Consider the following 14183-nt stretch of genomic DNA (forward strand, 5'->3'; position numbering starts at 1 on the left):
GTCAGGTGTGAAGGTGGGGTCAGGGTGAGTGGTAAAAACACCCAGCATTATGGATAAGAAAATGTTTTCGTAAGATCCAAAGCCTTGCTAAGGGCAAGAATTACATCCTGCCACCTGCAGTGGAAGCCATTGAAAATATCCATTCCGCCACAAAGCTGCAGGTTTTGGAGTCAGACACAGGAGAGAGGGTTCCTGGCTCTGCCACAAAACTGTGATGTAAACTTGGCCCAGCTTCACTTTCTTTATCTGTTTATTCAGTAGAATAGTTTTTGAGCTCCAGTGAAAATGTTAATATCTTTTAGATGGTTAGAAAGTTTGAAGCTAATACATATAAAATTTCTTAGCATAATAGCTGACATAGGTATAAGGTATATAGGTATATAGGTATAAGTACTAGTTGCTAGCAAATATTTTCTCTTTAGGTCTTTTCCCCCTGAATTATGAACTTCAAATCATTTCCTCCAGATATTTTAAACTGTGTATTTTGCTTTTGTGTTTTTCATAGAAAAAAAGGCCATAACTATCAAGAAAAAGAATAAGCTTTTCTATGCTTTAAGTAAATAGGCGTTTATGTTCAAAAAGAACTGGGAACACTGAGGTCACATCCTAGTTGTGAAGTTAGTTCTTCTGCATAATTTCTCTCACAGGGGAAATCCATTTTGAATTTTTTATTTCTAATTAGGATCGATTTCCTCTTTGAATTCAGGGTAAATAAAAGTTAAGACATTTAAAATACTATAATTTACTTCAGTGAAAAATTATTATTCTTTTTGCTTATCTCCCATATGGGCACTCCAATGTTGATTTAATGAATGCATAAATTTCATTAGTTAAGTAAGTATCAGGAAAATTTCTGCTTAATAACTTAAATCAGTTATTGGCCTGCAGGCCAAGTACAGCTCACTGCCTGGTTTTGTAAAAGTTTATTGTAACACAGCCTTGCCACCGTGTTACGTATTATCTGTCACTGCTTTCAAGCTACAGGGGTGGAGTTGAGTGATTTCAGCAGAGAATTGGAAAGCCCAAAATATTCACTGTCTGGCCAATTACAGGAACGTAAGCTAATGCCTGACTTAAGTCATTTCTTTATCCTTGGCTATTTTGCACCCTGAGATTATTTTTATTAACAAAATTCATAGCTTAATATCACTATCATTTTGAACATGTCTTACTAAGACTTTAAAAATATAAAATATTAAAAATAAAGTCTGGAACATACGTGGAATATTTTAGAGTTTCCCTAATTTTTTGTGAAGTCTAATGCTCTTAGTATTCTATATTCTGCAAGGTTTGTCAAGTCAAATGTTTTCTATTTGTTACAGAATCCTGTACTGAATTCTGTGGGTAAATTAAGAGGCAATGATCCTTATTCTCAGAAAATTTAATTTTTAAGGGGAAACTTTCTTGTGTAACTTCTTCCCCCTAAGTTGTTTCATATCTGATGAGGCATTTTGTTTGGTTTTAATTGTATATAATTGAGCAAATTGGGACTTAGTTGTTTTTTTATTGCAAGTACTAGAAGACAAATTATCTTAGAAATCATTTGGCTACAAAAGACAATTTATGTAAGCTGGTTTAAGAAGGCAAGTTTGTGTACTACATGGCAATGGAATTATTTTCATTGAACCCAAGAGTAAGAAATACAACTGAGCATTCTAAGGAAGTAGAAGTGGGAACTAAGAGTCATCAGGAACCATGATAGCTAGTGTTTTTCACATCTCTGTGTCTATCTCTGGAACCCCCTGGAGATACAGAGAACAGAACTCTGCATGTCTCTGCAGTTGTGCTTCATTCTCCAGCTTCCTGCCAACCTGCTCCCTCTTTGCTCATCAGTTCCAAAATGACCATTCCCACTGCTACCTGAAATGGTCTTTCTGTGTGCAACTTCCAGATCCCCCAGAGAGACTGGGGGTCAGGTAGTCCTCTTTTGTCTAGTCAGTTATGCCAAGGTGGTGAGTCCTACATGGTATTCTCTACTTAGCAGGGCCTATCGGAGCAAGCTCTCTGAGAAGGGACAGGCAGATTCTCCAGGGAGACTGGCATGTGAGACTAGGGGTGGACGTAATTGGCGTCGCCAATAAAACAGTAGTTAGCAGTCCTGCTACTGTTATTACCCAGTATTAAATAGCAATAGTGCTTCATTCAACTTATAGAGGAAAAACCACTATAGTCATAAGTATTCTTTGTGAAGAGTATATAAAACAGAACTATCCATTTTGTAAGAGAATACAACGCCATTAGAGGAAATCTTAAACAGTAAAAGTTCATTCATAGTTCTCTTTGTCATCCAAGTCTGAATTTTTCCATAGCACATGAAATTTTTAGTCATAATCATAGAATTTTCTGTTCTATTTCTTCATGTAATAATATTTTGTTTTTTCTGTGTGCTTCATCAGGTAGTACATTATAATAGTTTGCAGTTGTTCACAATTATAAATATTACTCCCGTAAACCGCTTTGGGCATAAATCATTTTGCTTCTTGTGAATTATTTCCTCAGGGTAAATTTCTAGGAGTAGGATCAGTGGGCCCAAAAAGTATGTTTGTTCTTATGGTTCTTTATGCATAAAATTAATGCCGCCACAGGTAAAAAACCGTAAAGATGGGTAGGTAGACCTTCTTAACAGACGCCTTTTTTAATGTTTGCCCTGTTCATTTTCTGGCTAGACGACAATGAGGGGAGCAGCAGTGATACTGCCCCTCTGTTCCAGATGGCGGGTGATGGGAAGGACACAGATGACATCAAGATCCCAATGCTTTTCTTATTCAGCAAAGAAGGAAGTATCATACTGGACGCTCTCCGAGAATATGAGGAGGTAGAAGTGCTCCTTTCTGACAAAGCGAAAGATCGAGGTAAGGGTGAAAATCATCTGGTTTTTTAATGCAGGTTAGCATTCATTTTGATAGTTTGATAACAAAAGTGATTTTTTTAAAAACTGATGTTTGGTTCACTGGTAAAATCAGTAGAATTTTTAGAAGATGGTTTCAAAATAGATTTTTCGTTTGGAAATAAGAGCAGCGAAACATTTATTTGGCTGTGCCGAGTTAGGATGTTTTTAGAATTATATTAATGTGTAATTTATGATTTTTGCTATAATTCTGCCCAGTGATAAAAATGCAAGAGATTACATCTATAGAGTCATTAACATCCACAAATGTTCACCATTCAGTTTCACTGAATTTGCATCTTACATTTCTTTCATAAAGAGTAAAATGAGATGGTATAGAATGGTATTGTGTACAACGTAATAGTAATTGGGTTTCACCAGGCCACCTATAATCAAGTGATCGCTGTCGTGAAGGCAATAGAAACCTAGCAGCTTCTCTCCACTAAGATCTATTTATAAGTTAACAAGAGTTGCAAATGGCTGGTGTCTGAAGAACAAGTTAGCATGCCTTATTAATTCATGAGAGTGTATTGTATAGTTTTCTCTAGGCCAAAATGTTTGTTAGTAATTTGGAAGCTCTTTGAAACCCCAATTACTGTATAAATGCAAGGTCTTACTAGTATGCTTTTATAGTTTCACACCCAGGAATAGGGGAGAAAAGAGGGAGAGTGAACCATCAGGCATAGGCTGTGATCTCACTTACGGTAACGATCTTTCTTATCCACTGGAGACACCTATAGAGCTATACTCCTCTTATCCTTCTTAAATGGATCAAGTTGTATCATTTGTATAGGGTTGTTGAATTCCCTGGGACGTTTGTTTGACAGCCATGTTGGAAACTGACTCAATTCGCTATAACTTCCAAATGGAGCAGTAAAAAAAAAAAAAAAAGTTTAGCAGTTATCTAGTGCTAGCCAAATCAGTATTTTTGTCTTGTCTTCTTGTATTGTGTTTTTCTTATTTGAGGTTCTTTCACATGTCAGCTATTTAAGAGCAATGAGGTGAGTAGGACATATGTATGAAAGGATGTTTTAGATGGAAACAGAATAAAAAAGATTTCTAGTCTTCTTTAATCCTCCTATGTACCTGATGTTTTTTCTGAGCCCTTTTTCTAAACTCAGATCTTCTTTCCTTCATATATGCATTTAGGCACATCAAACGCAGGCAAATTATTATTCCATGTAACTCGTTAATGCCTTTGCTTTTTCCCCCCTATTTTGTGCTACCATTGGAATTTCAGCAGCAATATTAAAAGGTAAAATGATTCCAAGCTACATTATTAATAGTAGTAAGTATCTTGCATTAATATATAAATTATATGTATGTGTGTATACATATACACATACATAACACATATGCACACACGTGTACACATGTATATAATTTTTTTCAGTGGATACCACAGTAATATCTGATTTAATGTAATTAGATTATTTTCATGTCTAGTCAGCTGTCCCATAATAATTCTTTATTGATCCTGTCATAACAAATCCTATAAATTAAATATCCCATATATTATAATATGAATTCACTAGTCTGTGTCCATGCAAGTCACTAACAGACATTATTGTTTTGGCATGTATTACTTTTGGTCACTTTTTATTTGAATACAATGTAAAATATTTATAATACTGACTTGTTTTAAAAACTCATGTTTGTAGGGGTGCATGGGGTTAGATCTGTGAAATTATGTTAAAGCTTGCCGTCCCAGAGATAGGATATAAAAAAAGATAAATTATAGCACTACAAAAAAATTATGTGAGTGTTATTCCCTTAGGAATCTTGCAGTAAAGGGGCCTTATTTAAACTATGTACATTTTAAAATTTGCATAGTCTATAAATTTATTGAACTGATTTTGTTACAGAGTGATCTTTTAACAAAAAGGTTTTTAAAAACTCCCTTTTTTGTGTAGTTCTTTCAAGAACTGTACAACTTTATTAACTAAATCAGCAACAAGTTATAATTGTTAATATTTATCAATGTAACAAAAATAAATAATGGTTTTATTAAATCAGCTGCTTTATTCACTTAAGAAAATATCCTAAGAAGTTAATGGTGATGGTTATCATTAACTTATCTTGTGCCCTTACTGCATTTATTCGTGTTTCTCTTCTGCATCAGAATCAGCTGATGTACTTGTTAAAAGTGTAGATGCCTGAGTCCTATTACAGAATCTTGAATCAGACTCTGAAGGTGAGGGAATCAGAATATGAAATTTTAAACAAGCATCCCAGGTTATTGTACTCAGCTACGCTTTGAGGAACACTGAAAAACACCAACAAGGCGCCCCTTTTTTTTATCTCCCACCTACCGTGTTTCCCTGAAAATAAGACCTAACCGGGAAAATAGGCCCTAGCATGATTTTTCAGGATGACTTCCCTTAAACATAAGCCCTAATGCGTCTTTCAGAGCAAAAATTAATATGAGACCCGGTCTTATTTTCAGGAAACACGGTATGTATCTGGACATACTATACCACCAGGGTACTAGGATTATATAAGTACACCAAATAATAGCATCACTAAAATCTAAGCATTATAATGTCCACCAGATTGCCTTTTCTAAAATCTCATTCCATAAATGCATATTTCCCTTATAAAATCACATAGTTTTGCTTGAGCAGTTCTTCCCACATGTTAATACAGAATACAGAAACCCCAGAACAAGCCCCCACTCCCACCTTCTTATTCTGAGTCCCAGTCATTAATATAGAAATATCAGCAGTAGTCTTATCTGCTAGCAAAACTGTTCAGATATCTTATTATAATAGCCCCTCCTTTATCTGAAATTTCATTTTCCACAGTTTCAGTTACCCATGGTCAAGCATGGTCCAAAAATATTAAATGGAAAATTCTAGAAATAATTCGTGTTTTAAATTGCATGCCTTTCTGAATGTGAATTATCCGGCATATCCACACTATGTACACTACTGCCCATTAGTCACTTAGTACATAGCCAGATCAGTTTCCAGGTATTTTGAGAGAGAGAGACCACATTCACATAACTTTTATTACAGTATATTGTTATAATTGTTCTATTATTAATTATTGTTGTTAATCTCTTACTGTGCCTAAATTAAACTTTATCATAGGTCTGTATGTTTGGGAACAACATGGTGTACATATACAGGGTTCAGTACTATCTGCGGTTTCAGGCATCCACTAGGGGTCTTGGAACACATCCCTACAGATAATGGGTACTACTGTACACATTCTTCTTCAAAAGTATCGTATTTCCCCGAAAAAAGACCTCGCTGGACAGTCAGCTGTAATGTGTCTTTTGGAGCAAAAATTAATATAAAACCTGGTCTATTTTACTAGGGTCTTATATAAGACTGGGTCTTATATAATACAATATATGATATGTAACATAATAATATAATATATGATATATAATATATGATATATAACATATCATATATAACATACATATGATATACTACATAATATAAGACCCGGTCTTATATTAATTTTTGCTCTAAAAGACGCAGTAGAGCTGATTGGCTAGGTCTTATTTTTGGGGAAACACGGTAAAGAATTAGTAACTTATCAACTGGAAATGGTGCTTCTTCCAGTCATACCAGTCACAATTCTAAAACCAGCCACACTTCTAAAAGTTAAGTAAAATTTTTCTTACCATGTTTCTCATGTGTCCCGTCTTTCTGAAATGTCAAGTTTATAAAGATACTCAATAATTCCAACCCTGCGCCCACAAACAAAAAGATACTGTGTCATTACCTTTAGATCCAAATTGAAAAAGTTTATAAATAAGAATCAATTTCCTTCTCTCAGTATTATTTCTCAAGGGAAAAAAAATCAGCCTTTTAAAGTTTCAATACGTTATCATGCTTGCCATTTGCAGTGTATGTCTACAGTGCCTTAAGAGCATAGACGGGTGTTTTCAGGGCTACTCCTCTATTTGTGTCTGTCCAATAAAGAGGCAGACCAAGGAAATGGGGGAAAGAAAAGAAAGGCCCCCTGGTTTGCACTGGTCAAGATTTAAGCCTGGCAGTGTTAGTTATTTTTCCTAAGATTATCCCCCACTGAAGTTTATTGGTGTAAATGTGTCCTAACGTGGAACTTTAAAACTTAGATTGCTTTTGAAAAGGATTTGATTCTGAGGAGAAAAATCTAGTATGTGTGCAGACAGCCTCTTTGCTGGGAAAGGAACACCGAATCATTCTTGTTGGCAGAATTAATACTTATCTACCCTCCCTTCTCCAACCTTGGCATGTTTTCTGGTGCAATTTTGCATTTGCAAAATCACTTCCCTCTTTCTGGGAATGCTTTCTCCATCCCTGTCCCCACAGCCATGGCCTTTTTCTTCTTTAAGGACATTTAGCCTCAAAGTTTAAATGCCATCTTCTTCATGAAATTTCTCTTGTACTTTACCTGTTTCTCATCTCTGTGTTCCTCACTTTGAGTAAATGCTGGTTGTAGAGATGAATGAATAATTATAGAGCATCCAGTCTTTATGTCTTTGTGCAAGTTTCCCTTGTCCTTTTATTATTAAAACTTATTAATTTCCTTTTCTTTGTATTTTGAGACTTTCTGTATGCTTTTTTTGTTCCCTGTGTTTCTGATACACCGTTCCTGAATTTAACGATGTAGTCAGTGGTTTTGCTTTTAGAACTATGATGCTCTATACCAGGGGTGTCCAAACTGCGGCCCGAGGGCCAACTGCGGCCCACGATCCATTTTTTATTGGCCTGCAGCAAATTCCAAAAATATATTTAGTTTACTTAAATAAACCAGGTGAGGCAATACGTACTTCACCTCGAGTGAGTGGCCCGGCTGTTTGTGTATTTTACCACATATGGCCCTTGGTGAAACGTTGAAAAAAGTTTGGACACCCCTGCTCTACACTGATGACAGCAGGCACCTTAGAATGAAGGTTTGTATTACAGCAGAGTGGCAGACACTCTTTCCTTCCTTTGTGTATTTCTCCAGCTGCCATTTTTACTTTACTGATTGCTGCTTCTTTGGCTATCTATCAGATATTCTTATACATTTGATCTGTTTCTGAACTTGCTCTTCGTTTGCACTAATCTCTTTATTCCTGTGCCAACAATAAAAGTTTGCTGTTTTGAATAGATTTTAATATATGAGAAGGCAACTCTCCTCTCACTAATTCTTTTCAGAATTTCTTGATTTCTCTTTGATGTATACTTTTCCATAGGAATTTAAAAATCTGTTCCCAAAAATAAAGTGAAGTAGAAATGGGATTTATTTCGGAATTGTATAATTGCATGCTTTACATATAAAATGGGAAAATTTTAAATGTTAAGACTTTCCCTCCAGGAATATACACTTGTAAATTTAATCAGATCTTGTTTTATGTTTTCACTAAGATTTTATAGTATTAAGCAATACAGGTCTTGGATTTTTCATAATACATTTAATTCTGTGTTTCGTAGCTTTTATTTTGATTATGAAAAGGGTGCTTAATTTTATTTCTAACCAGTTACTGCTACTATAGAGGGGTTATTGCTGTTTGCCTATTTATCTTATTTTTATTCATTATCAAATTCTTTTAATAGTGTTTTTAAAAATTAAAGAGTTGCTTTGAGTTTAAGTATATAATACAACCTGAAAATACAATTTGTTCTTTCCTTTTCCTGTATTTACACTGACTGTTATCCTATTGTGTTAGCTAGATTTCCAAAACAATATTGTATAATATGTAACCCTAGGGTAATTTTTGCCAAAAGCACAATCTTTATTACTAGGTGAAATAGCCCTACACCTTTTCCTATCTAATACAACGTGGAAAGAAACTTGAAGGGTTTTTCTTTGGTTTCTTTGTTTGTTTTGGTTCTCCCTTGAATTTAGGGTAGCATAGCATAAATGAACTCTAAGCCAGCCAGCTTCCTTTTTTTTCTTTTTTGGGCAGTTCCCTAATTGTCTCATTAGAATGTCCCTTTTTCACAGCTTAGAGAATGTATGGGCACTCCTCACCTTTGTCCCTCTTCCCCCCCCCCACACACACACTGTAGGAACTTGAACTTCCCTAGTCAGGTTATCCTACCTAATCGGGGTGTGTATATATATATATATATATGCACCCACCAATACCTTCCTGCATGCCTGTTATTTCCTTCAGTTTTTCTGGTTTTAGAATAGTTCCATCTTCCCTTCTTTGACTAACAAACTCTACTTATCTTTTAAGTCTCAGCCCAGGTATCACTTTCTGAAGGAAACCCTCAGATCTCCTTAACGTGTCACAGAGGTCTCCATTTATTTTGTGTGATTCTTTGTAAATGTCGTTTTCCCTTGCAAAAGATCCATCAGGGCAGGTCTGGTGTGTGTATCTGCCTAGTTTTCTCCCTAGCACCTTACACAGTGCCTGCGCCACAGTGAACACTCAGAAGATATTTGCAGATGGACTGCAGAGACCCAGGACCATGCAGCACGTGGGCGTCAATGCTATTTAGGCACTTTCTTGTAGAAACCCTAAATAAAATGCCTCTCGTGGTTTCATTGTATATTCATTATAAGAGGTTTAACCTGCTGTTCAGCCTGCCATTGGATTTTGGAATGATTATAGTTTATAATTCATAGACCAACAATAATGAAATAGAATTTTTTAAGTAATCTTAGTTCTTGACTTTATGAAAATATTTTACTTAATCATATTAATAGCCTTAAATCGTCCAAAATTTTGTATTACCTGCATTTTCATGGCTTACTGAATGGGAATTTTACTTTCCAAAAGAATGTTATCTTAAGATACAGCAATGGTACGAGTATGTGCTATTTAAAATTTATTCTATTTAATATGGTCTTATGTGCAAGGTCTCCTAAATTTAGATATTTAATAAATTTTTGATATATGATGTGAATTTATATGTAGTTTCTTAGTATTGTTTAGTGTATTTCTTGGCATTTACTAATATCCATTGAAGGCAGTCTTATCAGTTATTAATTAGTCATTCTTTTCAATTTGGAAGAACATTTATTTTCTAATGTCCCATTTTGCAAAATGAATATACAGAAAAATGTGATTGCGTTATTATAAGGCAGTCTTTTACCCTTCAATGTTAATGTTTACTGTTCTGCATTAACATGATTTTCTTTAACTTCTACCTCTTCATTTTATTGCAAAAACCAGTATGCTTTTGAAAGTGGGATCAATGTTTTAAAGGAAAAAGAAACATGAAGTTTGTCTCTTCCATACACAGATCCTGAGATGGAAAATGAAGAACAGCCATCCTCTGAAAATGACTCTCAGAATCAGAGTGTGGACCCGGTCATATCAGGTTCTCAGGAGGTGGAGTTAGTTGATCAAGAGTCTTCTGAGGAACACTCGCTAAACTCTCAACCAGAATCATTATCCCCAGCAGACACGGACAGTGCTGCAAGCGTCTCTCCTTCCGAACAGAATTCTAATCCCGTGGAAAACCATGAGCCTCCCAGCCTTGATGGTGAATGTACAGATTTAGATAACCAAGTTCAAGAACAGTCAGAAACTGAGGACGAGCCTACTCCCAACGTGAGCTGGGGCAAAAAGGTACAGCCGATAGACTCCATATTAGCAGACTGGAATGAAGATATAGAAGCATTTGAAATGATGGAGAAGGATGAACTATGACTCACTGAAGCATCTCCTGGTAGGTATTTAAAAAGAAGAGGTAAACTGTGGTTAACGGACTCCCTCATACCAAGCAGACTCTCCGGTGGGAGGCTGTAAGTGTGGTGATGAACGACCACGTTCTGACGGGGATGGCTGGCTGGCGTAGGGATCCAGAGTGTGCCGTGGCAGGATTGACCTTGTTTCAGACTGTCCCACCCAACAGGGAAACTCACAGTTCCCCCCTCAGATGAGAACATCACCCTACCTGGCAGCACCTCAGGCCAGGAAAAGCTTGCTGGACGTGCCTAGGAAGCAGATTTGTGCAGTCTCTGGATAGACAAGAAACAAATTCAGTTAATAGTGGGGTGGGGAATAGGCATTTGTATTGCTTTCTAATTAAAGGAAGCTCGGCTGTCTTGGTTTTGGGGTTAGAGGCCATTTTGGGAAACACATGAGTGTTGTGGGCATTCTGGTTGTGCTGCCTTCATAGAAACACTCGAAGTGACCTAAGTGGTTATGAAGCAAACGCGTTCATGGGGAAAACTGTCTTTGCTCATCACTTTCCGTTGCTTTGTTGTGTAACAAATGATCAAGATGACTTGACTCTTTTCCTCTTAACAAGATCCTTTCATTTAAACCAAAGCTGAAGCCAATGTACTTTTCTCAGTGAGTTCTCTATATAAATACTAATCATTGGGACCAAGTAAAAAGGTCAGATAATATATTGTGGAAATTGGTTACTTAATATTTTTGGAAAATGGAGTAAGGGAGAAACTAGAATATAGTTGCAATATGAACTTGCCATTGGGCCTTCCATAGGGAAAGCTGTGACTACTCTGAAATGGAACGTAATGTTATATCCTTGTAGGGTAAATTATTGTTTTTCTCCAGTTCATTTTTCTTAGAGGTGATTACCTCTAGCCATCAGCCTTACTCCATGCCATGTTTAGTATGCAGTTTGAGCCACAAGGCCCATATCGCCAATAACTGAATACATTTTCTTCCATTTTTCTATCTTAGGGAGCCTTGGTAAAACTGTGGTAGTGATCTAAAAATCCTGGGGTAACTACTATTTTTTTTTCTCCTTTAAAACTATGGTTTCTAAAGTTGTACTTCAGGAGTCTGTCACATTTTCTGTCGAAGCATGGTTTTTAAGTTTGCTTTTTTTTTTTTTTTAACAAATATTCCTTCTGATACGCACTTGAAAATTAGTCTATGGTAACCTGTGTAAAAAACTTACACAGTAGCAACTAACATATAGCCATATAAATGGATGAGACTTTTTTTCCTTTTTTTTTTCTTTTTTGTGGCAGTCTGGTGCTGGCCACACTTAAGTTTTAAAAAAGCTTTGTTGTTGACATTTATAGATAGCCCTGTAGTTGAAATCATGGCTTTACTCATTTTATTTATTTTTAAAAACCTGAATCAGTCTAAAGGAATATTTGAGACTTAATTTCCTTTCTCTTTACTATGACATTATATAATAACCTTCTCGTAAAACAGTTTTGAAGTACTGATGAACTTAAACTGTATATGGAGCTGTTAAAAGAACAGCAGTGCTGTATTGTAGTTATGTATATTCATGTACAGTATGTCTTAGATCCCAGGTAAACATATTTTATAAGGGGATTAATAGCTGCTTTAAAAAAAAATCCAGCTAAACTTAATTGGGTCAGTAAGTAATAAATCTAATAGAGAATTCACTTTGGGGGGTGGGGGAAGTACAAAAATCTTTATTGGCTCTTAATTAAACCTGACACCCAAATGGATATTTTTAGTCACTGCATGTGAAATTTGATGTAAGAAGATAGAACTATAATACACAGAGTATACGAAAGGATAGACATAGTGCTTTGTTCACCTTAATTGCAAAGCTGCCAAAATAGCTGAAGCTTAATTACTTGACTTGCCTTGATTTGTAAGACTGGGGCTTGGAGAAAGGAGCAGATGTTCCTCTAAGATTTTGATTACAGAAGCCTTATATTCAGTGATTTGATTTTGTATTTGTAGCTCAGAGCCATTGTAGTCTAAATCTAACTTTTCTAAGTTATCAAAACAACATAATTTTTTTCCACCAAAGATCTTGTGGCATACAGTGAAAAGCCAGCTTACTGTCGCTCTCCCTTCCTTTGGCCGTTAGGGGGAGTTGTTGCCATTCATTGAGGTCTAGAAGCAAATTATTCACTGGTTAGAAAAGTGAATCCTAAAAAAAAAATTATACTTAACACCCAGAAGGAATGAAACTTGATTTTTCCCATTTAAGGAAAGAAGGTGTAATATTAAGCTTCAGAACTCCAACATTGCAATTGACTCTACATTTCTTATTTGACATACTGCCATGAAGTTGTTTTTGAGTTCATTAAAAAATTCCAACAGCATTAGGTTTTTTTATGTTTTGTTTTTTTAATTCCCTTTTATATACATTTGATTTACTTCCTAAAGATTCAGGGGATCCTATGAGACCCTGAATTTTAGAAACATCTGGTCTACCTCAGTAAAATGTTGACTGCATAGAAACAGAGCTGAAGTGGTCACCACAGCCATAAAATTGTTTGAATAAGAAGGATTTATACAATGTTTACAAATCTGGAATCAAGTAAGGATTTTATCTGAAAGTTAGAAGTTAAATATTAGAGCAAATATTTAATTCAGGTATTTTCAAGTTTTGAAACTTAACTTGTTTACCTACTAAAAATAGCTGTAGTTTTTCTGCTTATGAAAGTCCATTGAAATGATATACCCTAATTTGCAATACTTTTACCATAAAGTTTTAGATGTGAAAGAATTGTAATTTACTAGATATGTTTGGGGTGGGATATTTTCTTGGGTAGGTTTTTTTGTGTGTTTTTTGTTTCTCTGTTTAACCTTAATAGGCTTCCAACAAGAATAGTTGTTTCAGAACAAATAATTTTTTGATATTATACTTTTCCCTTTCTTCACAGTATTAGAGAGTAAAATGAAAAATTGTGCACGCTCTGACTTTAATTTCTCTAATATAATTACTCTCTTAAGAATTATTTTTAATTCTAATTCCATCGCACACTTTTTATAGTAAAACCAGCATTTGTTCTCTCACCAAACCCCATGCCAAATTCATCGTAATGAAAGCTCAGCATCAGTAATTCAAATAGTGCTTATAATTTTTGGTGATGGGGGGGAAGTGTTAGTAACTATTCCAACCAGTCGTTTTATGCACAAGGCTTCAGTCAGAACATAGAAAAAAAAACATTCTGTGAATGAAATATTGTATGTTCAGATTTTATAAAAGACATTTTTAAAAGCCCAATTTACAGCCGTATATTTTCTTATGATGTAATTTATGAAAAAGATGTCTGTACTAACAGGTGCTGTAACACTACTGTTGTTGGATTTTATTGTTTGGTGATAAATGTATACAATATTTCTAAGGGAAACTATGTACTGTGATGTAAAAGTCTGGGCAAAATGTATATAATCCTTGTATATAATTGTGTATTTGATTATAATTACTGATTGTAAAGATTTAATAAAATATGTAAATATTCTGGTCTAGTTTTAATTTGAAATTTTAGTATCAGTTTGCATATCTTTATACTTTGATATCCTTTAAAATTTTTTCACCACTCTGTCTTCCTTTTAATTTTCATTTTACCCCAATTTACTTGGGAGAACATCTTAGGGTATAGAAACACAAACATACATTCAACATTTCCACACTCAGCTAGTGTCAGCGACCCTCAGCAT

General features: G+C 35.2%; 1 protein-coding gene across 5 annotated transcripts in view; it reads left to right on the forward strand.

Annotated features, from left to right (window-relative positions):
- The window catches only part of EDEM3 (ER degradation enhancing alpha-mannosidase like protein 3), a 54190-nt gene extending 40207 nt beyond the window's left edge, over positions 1–13983 (forward strand). For 2 of the 5 annotated variants that reach the window (XM_081025206.1, XM_081025207.1), the window contains exons 19-21: positions 2667–2852; positions 4128–4175; positions 10069–13983. In XM_081025206.1, the coding sequence (XP_080881332.1) occupies positions 2667–2852; positions 4128–4175; positions 10069–10478 (644 nt within the window). In that variant the 3' untranslated portion in view covers positions 10479–13983. The remainder of the gene's footprint in view (positions 1–2666; positions 2853–4127; positions 4176–10068) is intronic. The other 3 variants (XM_081025210.1, XM_081025209.1, XM_081025208.1) reach the window with 2 other exon arrangements.
- The last annotated feature ends 200 nt before the right edge of the window (positions 13984–14183 follow it).

The sequence above is a fragment of the Rhinolophus hipposideros genome, assembly GCF_964194185.1.
Source record: "Rhinolophus hipposideros genome assembly, chromosome: 19".
Lineage (NCBI taxonomy): Eukaryota > Metazoa > Chordata > Mammalia > Chiroptera > Rhinolophidae > Rhinolophus > Rhinolophus hipposideros.